The sequence below is a fragment of the Solenopsis invicta genome, chromosome 14 (assembly GCF_016802725.1).
Source record: "Solenopsis invicta isolate M01_SB chromosome 14, UNIL_Sinv_3.0, whole genome shotgun sequence".
NCBI lineage: Eukaryota > Metazoa > Arthropoda > Insecta > Hymenoptera > Formicidae > Solenopsis > Solenopsis invicta.
The window spans coordinates 4,819,569-4,844,832 of NC_052677.1; the positions used below are offsets into that span (position 1 = coordinate 4,819,569).

A 25,264-nucleotide genomic window follows, 5' to 3' on the forward strand; every position below is an offset into this window, starting at 1 on the left:
TATTATTTACAGGGTGATTCAAAATAACCTATTGGTCCCGAAGCTGGCATATTCGTAATCGAATTCTGAGACGATTTTTCCTTTTGCAAAAATTTGTCCGGAGCTTAGTTTTCAAGTTACAATAAGAATTAGTTAGTGTTGGATTTGCGAATTTCTCCTGGTTTTGGTGTTAATTCGCTCTGTTGGCTAGTACAGCCTTAGTAAAGGCTCGCGTCGAGAGGAATGGAAAGGAGTAAAACACTTCCGATCTCCTTGAGTAATATGTATTTATACTATGCTACTACAGTGTGATTGCCTCTCGGTCAGAAACGAATCTGAGCATTCGCGAAAAGGCGCGGCAACCGGCCGGAAAACCCTGGTCCCCCCTTTTCGTAGAATTCGCAGGTGAATTAGTGGAAATGGTAGAGAAAGAAAGGAGAGAGGGTCGCTTTCGGCGCGAAGAGCATGATCTAAGATGTTTATATTATGGTCCTTGAGTAGAAGGTAACCGTAGCGACCGTTGATCCCTTCTTTCTTTGATTTAAACGGAAACAGCGTATGACGGGTCAGGTACAAGTGGTAGACAGGGGCGACGCGACTCACTGTTACACGTGAGTGTTTCCGTGGGGCACCTCCTGCGCTCAAATGACTGACAAAAGTACATGGACAGCACATTTCTATTTGAACTTTCTTTCTCTCTCTCTCTCTCTCTCTCTCTCTCTCTCTCTCTCTCTCTGTCACTTTAATTATGCTACATTTTGTGCTACAACTTGTCAAATTTCGATCTGTCATCCGACCGTCAAATATCGGGATGACCGTAAAATCTTCAAGTAAGTTTACATTATTATAATAAATGTACGCCCGAGAATAATAAAATTTAATGCAAATTAGATTACTTAAATGTGCACTTGCAAGTTAAAAGTAGCACTTTTAAAACGCACAAAAAGGAGAGAGAGAGAGAGAGAGCGAGAGAGAGAGAGAGAGAGAGAGAGAGAGAGACGAGGGAGAAGGGGGCTTTAAACAAGTTTAAGCACGTTCACTCACGCACACGGCAATCAGCTTATTGTTTCCACGATGCGACAGTTCAATTTAAATTTGTCCTTTATCCATATCTATCCCTCGAAGTTGTTTCATATTTTACCACATTTACACTATTTACTCTGCACTTGATCGATAAACGCGGAACTACGCGACGAACCGATCGATCAACTTTACTAATTACTACTCTAATCACTACAATCATTCGATGCGTTAAAATTACTCGAAAAAACACGTGTTTACGTTACGATCACACAACACGTGTTCACTCGACGATATGAAGCAGTCGACTGGATGTTATTGGTTATGTTGTTATAAGAGTGTCGAACGATTGTTTAAAGCCATAAGTCAAAACGCGGCAATTTAAAATAAAAATATTGATTAATACAATTTACATCAATACAATTTATTAGAAAAATGTTGCAAATGCATGTTTATCAATATTTGTTAAAAATTGTATGATAGTGATTTTATCAAGATAATTATTATTCATTCTAAATATTCAAGAAATAATTTTATCAAAATCAATTTTTTCTAAACATTTTTTTTATTTCTTATTTATGAATATTTGCAAAAACTGTGAAAATATTTCTCGAAATAAAATATTTGGTTGCCCTGAAAAGGACAGATTATCCGTTGCTGCAAGGAGATTTCAAGAATTTAATCCTTGAAGTTTTTTTTATAATAAATATTCTAAATAATTATCTTGATAAAGTCACTTACAATTTTTAACAAGTAATAATAAACATGCATTTGCCACATTTTTCTAATAAATTGTATCGATGTAAATCGTATTAATCAATATTTTCATTTTGAATTACCGCGTTTTGACTTATGGCTTTAACCAATCGTTCGACACTCTTATAGCAACATAACCAATAACACTCAGTCGACTGCTTCATATCGTCGAGTGAACACGTGTTGTGTGATTGTAACGTAAATATGTGTTTCTTCGAGTAATTGTAACGCATCAAATAATTGTAGTGTTTACAGTAGTGATTAATAGTAATTAATAAAGTCGATCGATCGGTTGGTAATTGTTAAGAATACCCACTGCACCTCCGATTTTGACGAAATTAGGCTCATTCGACGCCTTTTCACTCAAAATGAAAGAATCTGGCAAGAAAAAGTGTCGCTCTGGCCCGCGAACCGAGATATCAAGCGTTAAAGTTGGTGATTGCACAGGTTAAGATACCTGTCATCTCGGTGTTATGTAGCAAACTGAGCATGCGCTGTGGTCACGTTTGCATGCTGGTGACCGCATGCGCATGCGTTTTAGTAACTTAATTTATTTAAACAGTGTTAAATAAAAATTTTGAAATTTATAAATCTGTACAATATTTCTTATAATAACCCAACCTGAATCTTAGTTTTAAATAAAAAATTGTTTTGAAAGTTGAAACTACCGATGTCTGTTTTACAGTGAAATTAACTTTTATCTTAATTTGCATGATACAAAGCACTTTCCACGTGAAGCGAGGTCCATCCCCATCCCACTTTCTCCACCCCCAGCGTACCCTCCCCCACAGATGTCTGCTTTGCAGCCAAATTAATTGTTATTTTAATTTACATGATACAGGGGGCTTTTTACGCGGAGCGAGGTCCACCTCCACCCCACCTTTCCACCCCCACTCCACCCCCACCACCCCCGAAAAAGAAGGAATAATTAAAATAGAACGGATGTATAAACGTATACGCTGTGAAATCACTAAAAACTATAAGTTAGTAGCGTTAGATAAATTTATTATAACTGAAAAAAGAACCTGTTTCAAAGATAAAATTCCTATTTTTGATAATATTTCGTTTAACCTAAAGGTCAGACCTTACATTGAGCCAGTTACGCAATGCTACCAATGCTTCAAATTGGCCCATGGGGAGTGTAACAAGCCAAGTAAATGTAGGAATTGCGGGGACGACCATCGTACTATTTCAAAATTATGTCCTATTTATCAAATAAACCGGGAAACTAAAGTTGTAATGGCATACAATAATTGCTCTTTTTTTGAAGCGGAACGTATATTCCAGGGCTCGGAGAATAGTTCTTTATACTATGATAGATACACAGAACCAAGGTCGTGGCCAGATCTGACAACAAACAAAGTCAACGGGGCCTGTAGACAAACAAATTCCAAGGAAAATATTACAAATGGTAGCAGTGATAATACACAAAATTCTTCGACACACGACTTGCCTTCTACTTCATATTCACATAAACGTCAAGGGTCAGACGCTTCAGTTGTCAGGAATAGGAAGTCTATCGAAAATAAAAGAAATCCAAACAGGAAATATTATTCATCGTTTAATAATAGACAACACGAAATTCGTAAAGAAAATTACGGTTTAATTCTAAATTCAAATCAGAATATTAAGTTAGCAGAGGACGCAGAAATCGACCCTAGTCCCCTCAATCCTATTCTAGGGAGGGAATCGGGGAACTTACCTCGGTACAAACAACGTGGTGCAACTCAATCGAGTTCAGGATTGAACTTAGAAAACTTATGAGAAAATATGCTTCTTTGGAAGAAATAGGAGAAAGGGAGGTACAAGAGAATCATGAACATGAAGGAAATGCTAGTATAGGTAAAAGAAAAAGACAATTTCAAAAATTAGATAACATGAAAAGGATTTCAGCAGATATTAAGAATAGATTTTGGAATAGTTTAGATAATAAACAAATTATAACTCAAAATAAAAATGGCGAATATAATACTATGGAACGCTAGAGGCATTAGTAACAAAAAAACTGAATTTAGTAATACAATTCTAGAGTTCGATATTGCTGCTATTACAGAAACAAAGTTAAGTACAAAAAAAACACTTTATTTTAAAGGATATAAAACGATAAAATCTAAAAATAGAGATAATAATGGTGGGGTCGCTTTAATCATTAAAAATAATATCCAATTTGATGTAATTCCGGATTGGCACAATAATTCTAGGAATTTTGATATTATAGGCGTTAGAATTAAAAGCTTCTCTATTTTATTCAATGTAATAGTAGTATACCGTAGACCTGACTCAATAGAGTCAGACAATTCTTGGAAAAATTTAACTAAATTTAATATGGTTGAGGATAATGTCATTATTATGGGGGATTTTAATGCACACAACCGTACATGAAATTGTCACAAGACAGACACCAACGGAGAAAGACTGTATAACGCTATGTTTAACAAGAGCTATTTCTGTCTAAATAATGACACTATATCGAGACTCAATTACAATAATCAAGCTCAGTCTAACCTTGATTTAATATTCGTTAGGGGAAAAGTCTTAGACTATCTAGATTATAAACAAATTAATGATACATGGGGTTTGGACCACTTCCCGATAAAATTGAACATTGATACCTCTTTTTCTCCCTATATTAAAAAAAATAAGAGAATTACAAATAAAACTATGGATTGGGGGCGATATTCTATTATAGTAAAGGAAAAATTACAAGACAAAGTAGACGTGTTAATAAATGACGTAGACATACTTAGGAAGACTTATAATGAGCTTACTAGCGTTATGATACAAGCAGTATATGAATCGGGGGGCAGGAAAAAGGAAAAGTCAAACAGCCAGACGAGGGATCCAGGATTAAAGGTTAATAAAAAGCGTAGGCAACAGGTTAGATGGTGGGACAAAGATTGTCAGGAGGCATTTGATACCAGAAAGACTAAATTTAATAGATGGAGGCATACGAGAAATTTACAGGACTTTATAGAATACAAAAAACATAGGGCCATTGCTAGGAAAATTTTTAACAAAAAGAAAAGAGAGAGTTTCAATCAATTTTGCACCAGCATTAATAGATTTACTAATCCTGCGTATATATGGAATGTAATGAGAACTTTCAAAAATAAAGGAAAAAAAAATCAACTGGAATAGTTGGCAAACTAATGGCCGAGAGGAAGTAATAAGCAAAACTATTGAAGAATTATCACCGCCATGGGTAATTAGGGATAGATCTGGTTTTATTTCACATAACCTTAACGAACATTATGGTAGATTGGACAATGCATTCAGCATGGATGAATTGAGCAGAGCCCTCAATATGATTAGTAAAGATTCTTCACCCAGATGGGACCAAATTGATTATATGATGATTAGAAATTTGCCGATTTGTGCTTTGGACTTGCTCCTTAAAATTTACAACGCTATATGGTTCTTGGGAGATTTTCCAAAAGAGAAAAAATACCAAGTTGTTTTTATAAATAAAGCTAACAAAGAAAAAGTTCGTCCTATTGCATTGTCATCATGTGTGGGCAAAATAATGGAACAACTCGTTAATGAAAGATTGGTATGGTGGATGGAAAGTAATAAAAAAATAGCTCAAATGCAGAATGGATTCAGGAGAGGCAAGTCGTGCGTCGAAAATTTGGTAAAACTTTTTGCGGACGTTAGAAGGTCTACCTTGGTGGGGGAATTTTCTTTGGCAGCTTTTTTAGACGTCTCATCCGCGTATGATAATGTGGATTTGGATATTTTGTTAAAAAAACTAAAAATGAAGAAATGCCCTAAACGTATTCTAAATTTTTTGGTAGGATGGGCAATGCCGAGACTCACTCAATTTATTGTTAGTCATCAAAACACTGTCGAGAAGTTAGTCGGTCGAGGACTACCGCAGGGAGCAGTGCTCAGTCCTGTATTGTACGCGTTCTATAGGAGGGGCATTACTTTAGGCATAGAACGAAATATAAAGATCGTGCAATTTGCGGACGATATCGCAGCATACATCTGTGATAAATCTAGATTTAATAATAGAATACTATTAGAAGCCGCTGTAGACAAGTTAAGAAGAAATTTAGATAAGATAAGTCTCTCGCTAGAACCCAAGAAATGTAAGCTTGTGGAATTTACCAAGTCGGGTTACTATGACAGAAATACATATATAAATATTAAGGGTAACAGAGTTAGAAATCAGGATGCGGCAAAATTCCTGGGTGTCTGGTTCGATGGGCATCTCTCCTTTCAAAAGCAAATTATAGAAATAAGGGGCAAAGTCGATAGAGCGAACTCAATCCTAAAATACTTAGGAGGAGTTTACAGGGGCATGGAAGTTAATATCGCATTAATGCTTTACAAAAGTATGGTTAGGTCGGTAATGGACTATGGATCATTCGTATTCATCCTTCAAAAAAAAATCTACAGCTTAAATTAGAAAGAAGCCAATTTCTAGGCATACGAACAGCCCTTGGTTATCGTAATAGCACGCCAAATGGACTTATCATGGTAGAGTCCAAGTTAATGTATATCAGGGATAGATCTTTGATGCTTGCAAAAACATTTATTAGTAAAATATATAAATATGGTGAACAATTGATTAGAGACAGTTTAAACATGCTTAGGGAAGGAGAGAGGTTTACACGATATAGAAACCCAAGAGCTTTTCGGAGTATTATAGATCTTGCGTGGGAAAATATTTGGAAAAATCGTGAGATAATGGGACCTTCGATGGACACATTTGAGCTTTGGAATATGACATATCAACAAATTACTAACAGAATACTACACGACACCGAATTCGGAAATAATATAAAGCATACTATTCTTAAAAAAAAACACTGTGATATTGATAAAATTATAAACTATAATGATTTAGATAACAAATTGATAAAAAATGTAATAACTAAATATATGTTGTCTGACAACAATATAATAGTATATACAGACGGGTCAGGGGGTGATGCGTCCCAGAGCACAGGGGCGGGAATTGTCATTGAAGGTCAGGAAAACGGGTATTGCATTAGTTTACCTAAGAAATGTTCGGTGTTCACTGCGGAAGCATTCGCTATCAAAACCGCTCTAGAGTTAATTATTTGTAAGATAGTTAAGTATGATAACGCCACTATTTTTTCGGATTGCGAATCTGTATTGCAAGCATTAGGAAATAACAAACTAGATGTTTACCAGAACAAATATGTCTTAGAAATTAAGAAATTATATGTTAGATTTAAAGAGCTAAACGCAGATAAGAATATATATTTTATATGGATACCGTCCCATCGAGGGATATCAGGCAACGATCTCGCGGATTACCTAGCCAAGCAAGGATCCAATGAACCAGCATCGGAGGAAATAGAAGTTCCTATTAGTGATTTGAAGAGATATTATAAAGAAGAGTCACATACTCTTACACTGGAAAGCAACTTAAAAGAATTCAATACAAAGGGTGTTGCTTATTATAAAAATTTTTTTCGTAAGGAAGACAAATATCCGTGGTTCAACAAATTTAATAGAGAAAGATACTTTATTACGTTAATCAACAGAATAAGGGCGAACCATTATAACCTTAATGCTTCCTTAGCTAGAAAAAACTACATAGCTGAATCAAGATGTGAATGCGGGTATAAAAGCGAGGATATAGATCACATAGTGTGGCAGTGCCATAAATATGATGCATTAAGAATGAAGATGGGAGAACAGCTTGTGCGCCGACGACTAGATGGCATCAAGAGTATCGTTGACATCATCAGAAATGAGAAGTGGGACAAGATGGAGGTGATCTACGGGTTTATCAAGAGAACGGGAAGAGTGATATGATAGAAAGGATTGATTGTGTTGCTGATTTTCACCTCACGACGTGACCATAATTCCCTGTGGGAGGTTGAGCACGTCGGACTTTGAGAAATCAAAGTCATAAAAAAAAAAAAAAAAAAAAATTGTCTAAGCTTGCGTCATGCAGCGGCAATCCCTTGAATCATCATTTCATGAAAATTTACCCCCCACATATCGGGGAACGTATAAAAGATAATCGTCATTTTATATACATGCGATTAATTGTACACGGTGCGACGGAGGATGCTCTCGCACAGCCCTTTGTTCCTCAGTCGTAGCCGTGCTCTCGATTAGTAAACATTGTGAGTGATAAAAAATGACGTGGGGCACGTGGATGAACGTCTTCTTCAAGGAGTTCGTTCCCACGATCCGGACAGCCTTCCCGGGTAATCCTCTTCGGGCACCACCACCTTTACAGGTGAGGACGAGGTGGAGGACGAGGGGAGTGAGCAAATTTATTTCTTTGTGCGCGCGGCGGCGGACAGATCCGCGAACGCCGCGTCAGGCCCGCGCGCCCCAAATTTTAGGTCCGCGGGTGACGTCAGACCCGCGACGCAAATTATAAATATATATATTATGAGAGTTCTAACTTAGTTACCAAGGGTTCCCCTATTCCCCCCCCCCTTCGGCTATCGATTTACATAAATAAATATGGTTATTACTATCTACATAAATAACGGTTATCTCTGTTTATGTAAACAGATAACGGTAAGTCCCGGGGGGTGACGTCATTACCCCTTCTTTCTACCCCCCGCACCTACATTTTCCCCCGCTCACCTCACCCCCCTCGTTGCCCCGTAGTTAGAACTCTCATAGACCTACTACTCATACAGTTACAAGATACATGTATATAACAATCCAGAATAATTTGAGATAAAAATATAATAGATGATGTTTAACGCAAACCAAAAATATGTGAGAAATATATCGAGCTGATAATAAAAAGCAAAATCATTTTGTCATAAAATTTCAAATACAACCACATATAATTTCAAATAACAAACAAAAATAAATAACTGAATTAATGCGATACGGTCGATTTGAATGTATAGTATAATATTAGGAGTACAAATTGAAAAGCGCCGTTTTTTGTCAAAATTTGAGAATTGATTGTTGAAAAATGGTTACATACTTATTCTTGAAAGTATTGTCCATCGCTGGCCACTACTTTATCCCACCTTTCGGGCAGCATACGAATCCCGCGTCGAAAAAACTGCTCGTCTTTTGCGGCGATCTACGAATCGACCCAGTTTTTGGCCTCTTCGTAATAATGGAAGTGCTGGAAATGCTCAGCCAGGCCATGCGCCATTGATCGGAACAAGTGGTAATCTGAAGGGGCGATGTCAGGAGAATACGGCGGATGAGGTAAGACGTCCCATTTCAATGTTTCCAGATAGATTTTAACGACCTGAGCAACATGTGGCCGAGCGTTGTCGTGCAGCAACATCACTTTTTCGTGTCTTTGCTCGTATTGTGGCCGTTTTTCCTGCAATGCTCAGCTCAAACGCATTAGTTGGGTTCGGTAGCGAGCTCCTGTGATGGTTTCACCCGGTTGCAACAGCTCATAATAAATCACGCCGAGCTGGTCCCACCAAATACACAGCATGAGCTTCGAGCCATGGATGTTTGGCTTGGCCGTCGATGTTGATGCATGGCCGTGGTAGCCCCACGATTTTTTTCGCTTTGGATTATCATAATGGATCCACTTTTCATCGCCGGTTACAATACGATGCAGAAAACCCTTCCGTTTTTGCCGTTGGAGCAGCTGTTCGCACGCGAAAAAACGCCGTTCGACGTCTCTCGGCTTTAATTCGTATAGCACCCAGTGTCCATGCTTTTGGATCATTCCCATGGTTTTCAAACGATATGAAATAGCTTGTTGAGTCACGCCCAATGAATCTGCAAGCTCCTGTTGCGTTTGAGATGAATCTTCATTCAGTAATGTTTCCAATTGTGCGTCTTCAAACTTTTTCACCTGTCCGGGACGCTCCTTGTCTTCTACGCCGAAATCACCACTTTTGAAGCGTTGGAACCATTCTCGACACGTTCTTTCACTAATGGAAGCCTCACCATAAGTTTTTACAATCATTCGACGCGCCTCAGCCGCAGATTTTTTCGAATTGAAGGCAAAAAGCAAAACTTCCCGCAAATGACGCTTATTGGGCACAAATTTCGACATTTTCGATCACCAAAAAATATATAACGCCGATAAAAATTCACAACTGCAATGATAAGGAATTGTTGCCAGATGCCCAACCTTACATTTAAAATTTTTGATCTAACGTTTGGCGCCAGCATTTACCGCTGGCGCCATCTACTGGAAAACGGCGGTTTTCAATTTGTACTCCTAATAGTTGACACATATACGGTGCATTGCGGCAGCACGCTGACAATAATCTGCGCATTACAAGGGGAGCCTTTGACGATCTATATCAAAAATTTTAATAAAATTTTATGAGTGTGCAGTATTTACTCACACATTTACTACAGTAAAGCCGTTCGTTGCAAAAATTAAGCATTCTGAGAAAATAACGATTAAATATTTCCAGCATCTATAATACCATTGCAAAAGAACAATTGTCAAGTCAGCAGTGTAGCGTGAGACATAAAAACGACGACTGGTACGTTTGGGGTCCCAGATTCGATTCCCACAGATAAGACTTTCTTTTCATTAAAAAATCTTATATTTTTAAATTATATATAATTTTTAAACTGTTGTTAATTATTTAATATAAAATGTTTTTTTTTAACCCTTAAACACACCAATCCTGTAAAATACGGAAACACATTTTTGGGTCTGGGAGACTTTCAACTTTGAGAAGCTATAACTTAAATTACAATCAATATTTTTCTACGATTTTTTTTTTTTAAACAAAAGTTCAAAATCTCAGGAGTGTGACTGCACAATCGGCATTGCCAAAAAATAATTTATTGTAAAGTTATAAAAGAAAAATCATTAAGCAAAAATGAGAAATTGGTCAAAAATCCACTTTTCCTTCAAAAAATCATATGTTTGCAACAAAAAACTTTTAAGGACTTACAAATACGGCGTTTTAAAGCTAAAGAGTCAAACTTTCAAAATAAAATTTGGCAAAGTCATTCCTTTTAAAAAGTATAATTATGTAACATGGAGAATATGAGGTATTTTTGGACATCTAAAAATCCACTTTTTAAAAAAAAATCATATCTTTGCAACAAAAAACTTCGAAAAACTTTACAATACGGCGTTTTAAAGCTAAACATTCATACTTTCAAAAAACAAAATTATATCATTGTCGTTTCTATTAAAAAATGTACTTATGTAACAAGGCAAATATGAAGTATTTTTAATTAAATCGTGTCTAAAATTGAAAATTGATGTGTTTCATAATATATTTTGAATCTTGCGCAAAAGTCCCCTTTTCCACGACAATATAGTATTTTAACTATAAACAGAGTAATATACGCGAACAGACCTGTTCGAACGTATTTTGTTCAGTTTTTTAGAATAAGATTATTCAGAAAAGTTTTATTATAACATAAAAGCAGTCCCACAGACTCCAAAAAAACTTTGCTGCCGTGCCGTTCGGCAAAACTTCCTTTTCTATAGTATTTCATAATATTCCAACTTTAGACAGAGTATATGAGAGTAACATCCGCAAATCGATCTGTTCGAACGTATTTTGTCCAGCTTTTTTATGTAAAATACAAAAAAAGTTTCACTTACACACTATATGGATCGCATTGACCCTAACAAAACTTTGCTGCCGTGCCGTGCCGTGTTCGAATTCTAGTTGACCAAAAAAGTTGATCAACCATATCAATCGAAAGAGATTTCAAATTTTTTTTTACGTCTTAGTCCGAACCTCCTATCTCATTCCATCTTCACATAACAAACGTTCAAAACTTCAATAGAGTCTCTCAGACCCACTTATATGTTTAAGGGTTAATCAAGGAATTAAAAATTACTCTTCTATTATTAACTAAATTAAAATTTTTCATGAACACAAGAAAATACAAAACAATAATAAGAGGCTTAAGGTGGTAAAAGGTAAAAACAAAAAATATATTTACAATAAAAATTTACAATGACTGTTTTATAATTAGTTTACAGTTTTTAAGATGATTTTTATCGTAAACACAATTAAAACACAATAGTTTATTGTTCCATGCACGTAAAATCATTGACATTTCGTGTGCACAGTCTTTACATTTTATTTGATTAAAAGAATTTGGAAAATAAACTTTATTAACGTCATTTATTTTGACCTTAAAATAGTCATTGTAAATATTTATTACAAATATGTTTTTTGTGTCCATGAGAAATATTAATAATAAAAGAGCATTTTTAAATTCCTTGATTTTAGGAGAAAAATAACACATTACATAAAATAATTAAAAACGGTTTAAATATTAAATATAATTTAAAAATATAAGGTTTAAATGAAACATGGGTCGAACCCGAGATTCCAAACGTACCAGTCGATATCCTGAAAGATTTAAGACAGTCTAACCATTCAATGGCGCCAAAGTGTCAATTACGAGTGTAACACGCTAACCCCGCGGCGCGCGCCAGAGCGCTCGAACTAGGCGTGTGCTCCGCGCACGCGCGATTCCGTTTGTTTCCAGGATCTAACGGAAAGCGGACACTCATTTGTGCCGACATGCAGATGATCTCGTGCGAGAGTCGTGCCGATTGTCGTCTTAACCAGAGTTTGAGTCATTGTACCTTAATCTAATAAAGTACTCAGTAGTACGGTGATCCAGTGGTAGTGCTTTCCACCTACTCCGTTCCCCTCCTCTCAGCTAGCACGGAAACCGGAGCAAGCGGAGCCATCTTGGAGTCGGAGCATGTGTCGTTCAGTCAAAGAGTCATATCGAGTTGAACTATAATCGGAGTCGTAGTCATGTCTCAAATCATGTCCGTCAGTCGGAATTATCGATGGTATCGTCGTGTCGTACTATTGTTGTCGAAGTCTCAGTCTTTCAGTCCTAACACCCCACCCTACGTCGCTAAGTCGACTATCATTCTTCTGTAACGGTATTATAAATGCTAGAAATATTTAATCATCATTTTCTCGAGAATGCCTAATTTTCGCAACGGCTTAACTATAGTAAATGTGTGAGTGAATACTACACATTCATAAAATTTTATTAAAAACTGAAATACTCGTCAAGGGCTTCCTTTGTTAGATTCGCCTTCCGTTATTATAAAAAAACATTAAAAAATGTTTAAATAAAAAAATAAAAATATACAATCAAAACTCGCTATTCTCATTTTGTGATTCTGGGTTCGGCAAAGAGTGGAAATTATAAACGATTACTCTATATTAATTTAATATTTTTGACAAAGTTTAAATAAATTATTATTTTCAAGTAATACTTTTCAACAAAGTTAGATCTGCCATTTAAAATAACAAAATTTTGATATATTTTAATTCAGCAATTCAACAACATTAAATTCATTTTATAAAAATCCAATTATTTTTCCTCATTTTAATAAGTTACTTTAAATCCGCTATTTGAAATTTTGATATCATATTCGGATTTTCAACCTTGAAAACCTTAGGATAATCATTCTTATAAAAATTATTGTTCTAAATTTCAATCTGCCATATTAAATCCGCCATTACAAACTTTAATAGCATATTAAGATTAAGCGATTTCAACAACCCTAGAATACCCTATTTCGTACAAATCACAAAGAAGTAAATTGATTTTCTTTATATGTAGCATATATGTTACATACACCACTGATGGCAAGTCTTTTTTTATATTACATACATTGTGAAGCAATGACGCAAACCTGCTTCGACTACACGATGTACATACGTTAAAACTTTCAAACAAAAATTGTAATAAACAAAATTGAGAAGATAACCATACAAATATAATTTAGAAAGTTGAAAAGTCAGAAAGTTTCAAAGTCAACTTTCATGTCACATTTATAAAAAAAAATCAGATGCAAATTGAATATTTGCCTTGTATAAAAGCAATGGAGAGTTAACACTAGAAGAACCAAGGTAACCAATTTGGCTTCTTGTAAAATTCAAATTGCTGTAAACTTTTTCAATTTTGTTTCTACTTGATATCCTTTTGTGGTTTTTTTTATTATTTCTTATATCTTTAATTTTGGTTAAAAAATTTTTTTTAATTATATAATATATTAGGTGTGCAACTTTACTTCCGCTGTTTTTTTTCAACATTCGAGACTTTAATGTAAAAAATTGGATAAACATTTATGATTCAAAATATTGTCCATCGCTGGCCACTACTTTCTCCCAACTTTCGGACAGCGTGCGACTTCCACGTCAAAAAAACTGCTCATCTTTTGAGGTGATCCACGTAACAATCCAATTTTTGACTTCTTCATAAGAACGAAAGTGCTGGTCAGCCAGGCTGTGTGCCATTGATCGAAACAAGTGATAGTCAGAGGGAGCAATGTCTCAAGAATACGGCAAGTGGGGTAGGACTTCCCATTTCAACGTTTTCAAGTATGTTTTGACCGACTTTGCGATATGGGGTCAAGCATTGTCATGCTGCAAAATCATTTGATCGTGTCTCTCATTGTATTACGGCCGTTTGACTTTCAATGCTCGGCTTGAACATATTAACTGCTTTTGATACAGATCGCCTGTGATTGTTTCAGACGATTTTAACAACTCATAATACACTACGCCGAGCTAGTCACACCAAATACAAAGCATGACTTTTGAAGTGTGAATATTCGATTTGGCCGTCAACGTGGAAGTATGGAAAGCCTCCATGATTTTCTGCACTTGGAGTTATCGTAATGAACCCATTTTTCGTCCCCACAATGTAACAATGCGATGCAGAAATTCCTTCCGTCTTTGCCTTTTAAGCAGGTGTTCACAAGCAAACAAACGCCGTTCAACATCTGTCTGCTTCAAGTCATACGGCACCAAATTTCCTTGTTTCTAAATCAATCTCATGGCTTTCAGGTATTTTGAAATGGCTTGTTGAGTCACTCCCAGTAATCCTGCCAATTCTTCTTGTGTTTAACACGAGTCTTCATAAAGTAATGCCTCAAATTATACATCTCCTCTTTACTACCGCCATGCCGGTCTTCGATGTCAAAATCACCGTTCTTGAAACGTTGAAACCACTCACGATACGTTCTTTCACTAATAGCAGTCTCGCCATAAATATTATTTGAGAGCATTCGATGAGCCTCAGCTGAAGATTTCTTCATATTGAAGCAAAAAAGTAAAATCTTCCACAAATGACAAGAATTTGGCTCGTAAACTGACATTTTCAATCGTGAATAACTTTACGATGCGGACACAAATCGACTAATGTTCGATGGCGTTATGTTGACAAATGCCCAAGCTTACAGTATGACGTCTACATCTATTTATTTCCATCACCACATACCGTCAAAGCCATCTATTGGAAAACGGCAGAAGCAAAGTTGTACACCTAATAGTTGACTTTTTATTTAATTAACTATTGAGAAAGATTGTTAGAGCCAATTTGGCTTCCTTATATTTAATGTTATATTCGCATATATTTATGAATCTATAAGTTTAATAAATTTAAATAAATAAATATCGTATATTTGTTTGTTTAAAAAATAATTTTATACATACGGTGCTGACCAAAAGTTTAGAATTTGGCAATTTTCTCGCATCTCACAAATAATTAAATATATAGGTAAAAAAAAAAATTGTAGATAAATTTTTAACTACGTTTTTTAAAGAACAAAGACAAAGCTTTAAATCTGTGTTTAAATTATTTCTACATTGTGTTCTTAAATTACATATAATTAAAAATTGATACTTTTTGCAATATTTTATTTTATTTTAAAACGCTGTAGTTTGATGAAACACCATCGGGCAAAATTTAATATAAAAGTACTTTAAAGTGGGCTTTCTAAGCTTTAAAATGCTTGTTGAAAAAAAATGATATGATAATTTTTAGCAATAATATTACATTTTTTTTATAAAAACTTATTTTCAATAAAAATGAGTTTTATTGAATGAAATGATAATTGATTAAATTATCTAAAATTAAAGTCTAAGATTAAAGTCTAAAAAAGTTTTTAAGAAATTTTAAAAAAATTTTTTGAAATTTCTGTGAATTCAGGACTTTGTAACACTTTCTCTTTTCTCAGTAAACACTTTATTTTAAAAGTTAAAAAATATTTTATTAAAAATAAATTTTTTATATAAAAACTCATTTTTAATAAAAACCATAAATGACTGTTTAATATAAAACAATAATAAGGACTTGGTTAGATAGCGCGATGGCGTGTGGATGTAAATGGAGATAGAGTGAGGCTGAGTATAAATGTTTTAGTACATTAGGATGTAAAAAGGTATGAACTGGAGAAGTAGGAAGGTAGAGAAAATGAGTAATTGGAGGCAGATGTAAAGGAAAAGGATTTGCAGAGATATTGAAAGATATAGGTAAAAGAAACAGGAATAGGTTAGGTCGGACAATGAGGCGGGAGAATCCGAGAGGATCGGTAAAGTAGGAATTAAACAAGGAAGATAAAGAAAACAAAAAGAGCAAAGAGAAAGACTGTTAGGAAAATAGGTTAAAGGAATAAAACGGTAGAAATAAAGGCAGGAACAGCTATAGAAAGAAAAATGCAACAGGTAAAATAAAAAATCAGGCAGAATGGTTTATGAAGAAAGAATAGCATATTGTGAATGAAAGAATAAGTGAATAAAGGAAGATTAGAAGGAATGTATAAAAGTACGGAGACGGTGAGAAGAGTGATACTACAGTATAAGAAAAAAGTAGCAAAAAAAAATTAGAAGATAAGATAAAAAATAGGACCAGGCATAGATATAGGTATAGATATTGTGTAAGTAAACGTAAAAAAAATAGAAATGTAAAGGTATATACATAAATGTATATTTGATTGTTAATTAAAAATCCTGGGTGGCTTGGTGATGATATGAAGACCAAAGGAACTTAGATCACCGGCCGTTGGAGATGGAGGTTATAAAACATAAAAGATAGAGGAAGAGGTAAAAAAAGGAAAAAAAAGGAAAAAAGGAAATAGAATAAATATATAGGACAAGGGGTAAACAAAAAGGAAAGAAAAACCGGAATTTTAATAAGAATTAGAAAAAAAGAAAGCTGTTGGATTGTTAAAGAAGAAGAAACGGAATCGGATCTTTTGCCTTTGAAGACTGAACTTACAGAAGTTGGAGAAGGATTGTATGGAACAAGACAGCAAAAGTGGATGCAGAAAGGACAGGAGTGCGCCATGGATCCTCTTTTGTAGCAACAAATTCACATTGTGGGTAATTCTTGTCACGTTGTATTGATTCTATAAGGTCCGTAATTTCTGCATTTTTGCATAGGGATACTAAATAGTCTTTGGAAGGATAGGTAAAAAAGAGACTAAGAAGATTATTAAAGATGTTTAGAAAAGAAAAAAAAGAAAAAAAAGGAGAAAAAAGGAAAGTAAAAAAAACCGTGAAAAAGGAAAGCAGGAACCAAGGAATGGACAAAGAAAAAAAATGTGAGGATACACAAAAGAAGAATTAGGAGATAAGATGGAAAGAGAATTAGGCACAGGCATAGGCATAGATATAGGCATAGATATAGACGCGGTGCATAGATATAGGTGCGGTGCAATGCAGGGGTTCATTCGGGGTGACAGATTTGCAGTATATGGTACGGTGTTTGTTTGCCTGGGTGGACTGTTGCGTCATGCTGTACTAAAGACAGGTACAAGAATAAGTATAGAGAGGTATAGTTAGCACCGCGGGCGCAAAGAAAAGAGAAAAATGCGTATAAAACAGAGTAGAATAGGAACAGAGATAAGCTAATATGAAACGGAACGAAATATGGATGGATGCATGAGTTAAGGATAAAGAGTGTAAACCAAGTCCCTTCATGGCTCTTGTAAGCTGAAGTAATAATCTAGTGTCTATCTATGAAACAATAATAAAAGAAACAATAAAAAAATTAATTGCAAGAATACTAAAACTAGTGAAAACTATCATTAACTCTTAGACATACCGATTCAAAAAATTACGTTAACACATTTTCCGGTCTGGGACACTTTTTTAACTTTGAGAAGCTATAACATAGGTTCCAATCAATATTTTTACAATCTTTTTTTTCAAACGTAAATTTAAAATCTCAGAAATTTGACTGTATAATCGGCATTAGCAAAAAAAATGGTTTATAGTGAAGAAAAAAGCATTAAACAAAAATAAAAGATTGCTCAAAAATCCACTTCGTTAAAAAATCATATCTTTGCAACAAAAATCCTTTAACTCTTATAGCGTATTCGATTTGCTGACGCGACCCGACTCCGAGTCAATATCTGTTCATTTTAGCTGCATTTTTTGCACAATTCGTCTCTTCTCTTGTAGCTAAAAAGAACAGACATTGACTCAAAGTTGGGTCGAGTCAGCAAATTGAATATGGTATTAAACACATAAGTGGGTCTGAGAGACCATATAAAGTTTTGAACGCTTGCTGTGAAAACGGAACGTGATAGGAGATTCGGACAATGGGGTGCTAAAAAAAGTTTGAAATTTTTTTCAATTGATATGGTTAATCAATTTTTTTAGTCAACTAGAATTCGAACGGCACGGCAGCAAAGTTTTTTTTGGAGTCTGTGGGACTGCTTTTATATATAAATAAAACTTTTTTCTGAATAATCTTATTCTAAAAAACTGAACAAAATAGTTCGAACAGGTCTGTTCGCGTATATTACTCTGTTTATAGTTAAAATACTATATTGTCGTGGAAAAGGGGACTTCTGCGCAAGATTCAAAATATATTATAAAACACAACCATTTTTAATTTTTGACACTTTGAATTAATCAAAAATGCCTCATATTCGTCTTGTTACATAAGTATATTTTTTAATAGATATAGCAATGACATTTTTTTTTTTGAAAGTACGACTCTTTAGCTTCAAAACGCCATATTGTAAAATTAAAAGTGTTTTGTTACAAAGATATAATTTAAAAAAAAAGTAGATTTTTAGACACCCAAAAATACCTCATATTTTTCTTGTTATATAATTATACTTTTTAAAAGGAATGACAATACCATAATTTTCTTTTAAATTATGACTCTTTAGCTTTAAAACATCGTATTTGAAAGTCCTTAAAAGTTTTTTGTTGCAAAGATGTGATTTTTTAAAGAAAAAGTGGATTTTTGAACAATTTCTAATTTTTGCTTAATGGTTTTTTTTATAACTTAACAATAAATCATTTTTTGGCAATGTCAATTATGCACTCATATGTCTGAGATTCTGAACTTTCATTAAAAAAAAAAATTGTAGAAAAATATTGTTGTAATCAAAGTTATAGCTTCTCAAAGTTGCAAAAGTCTCGCAGACTGTGAAACACCAAAAATGTGTTTCCGTATTTTAGGATCGATGTGTTTAAAAATTAAGAACTTTAAAACACGTTTTAAAACTAAAGAGTCACTTTCAAGAAAAAATTATAATATTGTCATTCTTTTTAAAAAATATAATTATGTAACAAGAATATGAGGTATTTTTGAATGTATAAAAATTCATAATTCTTTAAAAAAATCACATCTTTGCAATAAAAAACTTTTAAGAAGTTATAACATGGTATTTTAAAGCTAAAAAACCATACTTTCAAAAAAAATTATGTCATTGTCATTCTTATAAAAAAGTAATAATTATGTAACAAAGTAAATATGAGGTATTTTTGATTAATGCAAGGTGTATAAAATTGAAAGTTGATGTGTCTCGTAATATATTTCGAATCCTGTGCAGAAGCCCTCTTTTCCATAGTACTATATTCTAACTTTAGATAAAGTATATGCGAGTAACATACGCGAACTGTTCGAACGTGTTAGGTCCGGTTTTTTAAAAATAATATTACTCACAAAAAAGTTATACTTACACACAATGGCGGTCCCACAGATCCCAACAAAACTTTACTACCATGCCATTCGAATTCTAGTTGATCAATAAAATTGATCAATCATATCAATCAAAAAAAATTTCAAATTTTTTACTCCCTAATCAGAACATTCTATCTCATTCCGTCTTCACCCAATAAGTGTTTAAAATATCATACACATACATAGAAGAAAAGAGGGTAATATGGCACCTATTTTTAGTTTATTAAATAACTTTGTTTATAATTAATATTTTCTGTTGAAACCTGAACGATTACATTCGTCAGAGTGTTGTTTAACCCTTAAATACACGGATCCCGTAAAATACGTAAACACATTTTCTGATTTGAGAGACTTTTTCAACTTTGAGAAGTTATAACTTTAGTTCCAATCAACATTTTTCAACAATCTTTTTTTTTTCACATAAAAATTCAGAATCTCAGAAATGTAACTCCATAATCGGTATTGCCAAAAAATAATTCATTGTAACTTATAAAAGAAAAACCATTAAGTAAAAATAAGAAATTATTCAAAAATCCAATTTTCCTTTAAAAAATCATATCTCCGCAACAAAAAACTTTTAAAGACTTTTAAATACGGCATTTTAAAGCTAAAGAGTCATACTTTCAAAAAAAAAAAAATTATATTAGGAGTACAAATTGAAAACTGCCGTTTTTTGTCAAAATTTGAGGATTGATTGTTGAAAAATGGTTACATACTTATTCTTGAAAGTATTGTCCATCGCTGGCCACTACTTTCTCCCACCTTTCGGGCAGCATACGAATTCCGCGTCGAAAAAACTGCTCGTCTTTTGCGGCGATCCACGAATCAACCCAGTTTTTGGCCTCTTCGTAATAATGGAAGTGCTGCTCACCCAGGCCATGCGCCATTGATCGGAACAAGTGGTAATCTAAAGGGGCGATGTCAGGAGAATACGGCGGATAAGGTAAAACGTCCCATTTCAATGTTTCCAGATAGGTTTTAACGACCTGAGCAACATGTGGCCGAGCGTTGTCGTGCAGCAACATCACTTTTTCGTGTCTTTGCTCGTATTGTGGCCGTTTTTCCTGCAATGCTCTGCTCAAACGCATTAGTTGTGTTCGGTAGCGAGCTCCTGTAATGGTTTCACCCGGTTGCAACAGCTCATAATAAATCACGCCGAGCTGGTCCCACCAAATACACAGCATGAGCTTCGAGCCATGGATGTTTGGCTTGGCCGTCGATGTTGATGCATGGCCGTGGTAGCACCACGATTTTTTTCGCTTTGGATTATCATAATGGATCCACTTTTTATCGCCGGTTACAATACGATGCAGAAAACCCTTCCGTTTTTGCCGTTGAAGCAGCTGTTCGCACGCGAAAAAACGCCGTTCGACGTCTCTCGGCTTTAATTCGTATGGCACCCAGTGTCCATGCTTTTGGATCATTCCCATGGTTTTCAAACGATGTGAAATAGCTTGTTGAGTCACGCCCAATGAATCTGCAAGCTCCTGTTGCGTTTGAGATGAATCTTCATTCAGTAATGTTTCCAATTGTGCGTCTTCAAACTTTTTCACCTGTCGGGACGCTCCTTGTCTTCTACGCCGAAATCACCACTTTTGAAGCGTTGGAACCACTCTCGACACGTTCTTTCACTAATGGAAGCCTCACCATAAGTTTTTACAATCATTCGACCCGCCTCAGCCGCAGATTTTTTCGAATTGAAGGCAAAAAGCAAAACTTCCCGCAAATGATGCTTATTGGGCACAAATTTCGACATTTTCGATCACAAAAAAATATATAACGCCGATAAAAATTCACAACTGCAATGATAAGGAATTGTTGCCAGATGCCCAACCTTACATTTAAAATTTTTGATCTAACGTTTGGCGCCAGCATTTACTGCTGGCGCCATCTACTGGAAAACGGCGGTTTTCAATTTGTACTCCTAATAGTATTGTCATTTCTTTTAAAAAGTATAATTATATAACAATGAAAATATAAGGTATTTTTGGGTGTCTAAAAATCCACTTTTTTGAAAAAAATATCTTTGCAATAAAAAACTTTTAAAGAGTTTACAATACGGCGTTTTAAAGTTAAAGAGTCATACTTTCAAAAAAAAATTATGTCACTGCCATTCCTATTAAAAAATATACTTACGTGACAAGCAAATGAGGTATTTTTGATAAACTCAAGATGTCTAAAATTGAAAATTGATGTGTTTCATAATATATTTTGGGGCCTACGCAAAAATCCTCTTTTTCACGGAACTATAATATTTTAACTTTAGACAGAGTAACATACGCGAACGGACCTGTTTGAACGTATTTTGTTCAGTTTTTTTACATAACTAACAAAAAATTTCATTGACACACTATATGGGTCGCATTGACTTTAACAAAACCTTACTGCCGTGCCGTTCAAACTTTAGTTAATCAAAAAAGTTAATCAACCATATTAATCAAAAGAGGAAATTTCAACCTTTTTTTACATCTTAGTCCAAACCTCCTATTTCACTTCGTCTTTACACAGCAAACGTTCAAAACTTCATATGGGCTCTCTTAGACCTACTTATGTGTTTAAAGGTTAACAAATTCTAAACTCAAAGTAATGAAATATTTATTATTTAGGACATGATTTATAAGAATCTAATACACTGCATAATCGGTCGAAGAAAAAAAGTAGTAATAATATGGCTATCCATAAAAATAATTTTAAAAAATTTAAAAAAGTTTAATTTAAAAGAAACATAGTACCTTGTTACAAAATTATATATTTTTAATTTTCCATTGTTTAAAATTTTCCTGATTTAGAATTTTCCTGCGTTCAAAAACTTTAGAAATACTATTAAAATTTCATTAAAAACATTATTTTATCCCTGTTTCACATTAAACAACAAACATAAAATGATGTCTCTAATGTTTCTAAACACCGCTCTTTAGAATGGCAATCGATTTATCGAAGAAATATTTTGATATAAAAATTTCGCTTAAAAAACCATATTAACAAAATTTCATGTTATTGTTTTAACTCAAACAATGTTTTAACTCAACTCACTTTGTATAACTCAAAATGTATACGGCCAAATAAAAAGTTAAATAACAAAAAAAACACTCGAATGTATATACCTTTGTGTGATAATACACTCAAGTTTAAAAATAATAAAGAAGTATATGTAATTAAAGATTAAGAGTGTACCTTGAAAACGTTTAAAAGTGCTTAAAAGTAAGAATGCCTACAAAAATGTTTACAATTGTCAGTCATTATGTATTGGCATATTAGCATAATTAAAAAACAGCAGGCTATTAAACAAATAACTCCATAAGCAGTTAGAAAATGTCACCTAATAACGGAAATAATAGGGGTAGTCATATTGTCGACAGTAGCTATAATACCCTCTTCTCCTCTATGTATTACTATATTTTGTCAAAGGCGAGGTACGTTTTGTTATGCAGTTATGTACTTTCGACTAAACTTTCAACTAAATTTAAACAATAAATGAGTATAACAATGATATTGAAACGTTATACATAAATATCTACACGTTTAATTTTTTGCTATTTATTATTTACACAAAAATGTACTTAAAGCCAAATTGGCTCTTGTGGTCCTTCTAGGGTGTTCTACGATCCTTCTCGTAAAATCCGGTTCTTTTAGTGTTAAAACAAGATTAATCAAAATGCAACCAATTGTGTAATAAAATGAAACAAATAGTTTTAACGTATGATTTCGCAACTTCTTTCCTGTTAAACTTACAACAAGTGTTACCTGCGCTTGGTCTTGTTTCTCCAAAGTTAAAAGTCGACGTAAAGAAAGCGAATGGAAAAGTGCCAATGCCGAACGACATCATGTAGGAACCATCGCCGAAGCCAAAACCGGGAAAACCGACATTGGCTTCGGGCTCTGACCTTTGACCGGCCGGGCGCGGTGGCACGTTATTCCTACAACAAATTATGTTTATTAATTAAATTTATATCAAGAAAAATAAAAAAAGTAATTTTTATATCTTTAATTGCTCACAATTATATTAAAACTAAATGTATTTTGCCTTTATTTTTTAATTTTTCCTTTTATTATTTAACATCCCAGTCAACATAATTTATAACTGCTGTGTAATTTGAAAATAATACTTATGTAACAAATATTTTGCGATATTTATATCGTAATTACTTGTATCTGATGCTTTCTTTCATGTAATATATAGTAAATGTTCAAATACTACTTACAATATTATGTATTTAAATAATATGTGATGTTTCAGTATATAAAATTTAAACTAAATTAGAGAAAAGTGAGCTCAAGAGCCACGCAGGATGTCGGGTGCAAATAAATAACAAAAAACTCCAATGTCAGGCAAACGTTTCGACCTTTAATGACGGTCTTCCTTAGTGATAATACAAGTCTATAAAACAATCAATCGCACTAATTAAGATATAAATTTATCACAATAAACAAATAAAGAACAAAAATAAGAAATAAAAACAAGTTACCGAATAGATAGAGATTGTGCAAAACCGCAGTGTATATCTTACTACAACGTCTTGGAATAATAATATTATGAAAGAGCTCACAGAGCGTGTGCCGAGACAAGAGTTTTGTGAAACCATATAGTTGGTTGCTGACAAATAAATAAATAAATAAATAAATAAGAGAAAGATATTAAAATGATGACTTTAAAACTTGTGGCAATCAACCATAAAAATTAAATAATTAAAAAGAGTGAATAAACGGAATATCAATAAAAAATTAAATAAATAAATAAAAAGAATAAAAATGGAAGCTGTACAAGTCAATAGATATAAAATTGTAAAAAAATGCCTTCTAAATTAATGTAAATTCAAAAAAAAGGGGGGAAAAGGAAATAAGCCGAAGCAAAAATTATATACAAAATACGTCTAAGCATCAAAACTAGTGTCACAGCCTTGAGATGGGAAGTTACATCTCAGTGAGAATAGATACGAATAATAAGAACTGAAACAAGATAGCCTCGGTGGTCCGAACAAAAGGAATAGAAGGAGGAGGGGTGATGAACCTAAGAAGGGGGAATACGCTCGAGAATAGGAAGATACGCATCCGAGAGAAGTTCCGTGTCGCTTTGTTTATTGAGTCCGTGCATTTGATTTTTGATGTGTAACATGTCAGATATAGATCTTTTGACATAAGATAGTTCCTTGTCTAAAATTTCCACGTTCTGCCAATCGAATTCGTAATTTTCTCCGATGCGGTGTAGCGAAATAACTGAAGGAGAACTGGCCTTCCTAATGTCTGCTTTATGTTCGCTAACTCTTGTTTTTAATTGGCGTTTTGTCTGTCCCACATAAGAAGAATCGCAGTCTTTACAGTTAATTTTATAAACTACGTCATTACAAGAAAGACGCTCTGTATGGTCTTTACCAGTAGTTATAAATTTGTTTAGTTTGGAAGGGATTGCAAACGCAACACTGCAGTCAAACTTACATGAGAAAGACAAAAATTTTTCTGATACGGACTCGATGTAAGGGATCGTAAAAAAATCTTCTCACACGTTTATCATCCACGCAGGTGTCATTTTTATAAAAACGGTGTTTGAGTCTGGAATTTATGATAAATTCTATCATAGAGAAGATGAAATTTAGAGGATAGTTATTTTCCAATAAAATATTAACTAAACTTGTGAAGTTCTTACGGTGGAAATGAGGATGTGATGACAGTAATTTGTCAACCATACCGAAAATAATACCCTTTTTATGATACAGGGGATGGTGTGAGAAAAAATTTAAGTATTTTCCTGAGAAAGTTGGTTTGCAGTATTGATCGAAAATAATTCTATTATTCACATTTATAAGCATAACATCAAGAAAACTGATCTTCCCTTCGATCTCTCTTT

The 25,264-nt window shown here is 34.0% G+C and overlaps 1 protein-coding gene across 3 annotated transcripts in view; it reads right to left on the reverse strand.

The window, feature by feature from the left end:
• The window catches only part of LOC105202598 (E3 ubiquitin-protein ligase RNF185), a 92,348-nt gene that overhangs the window by 38,703 nt on the left and 28,381 nt on the right, over window positions 1–25,264 (reverse strand). For all 3 annotated transcript variants that reach the window (XM_039457673.1, XM_039457674.1, XM_039457675.1), the window contains exon 5: window positions 23,167–23,339. In XM_039457673.1, coding sequence (XP_039313607.1) covers window positions 23,167–23,339 — 173 coding nt within the window. The remainder of the gene's footprint in view (window positions 1–23,166; window positions 23,340–25,264) is intronic.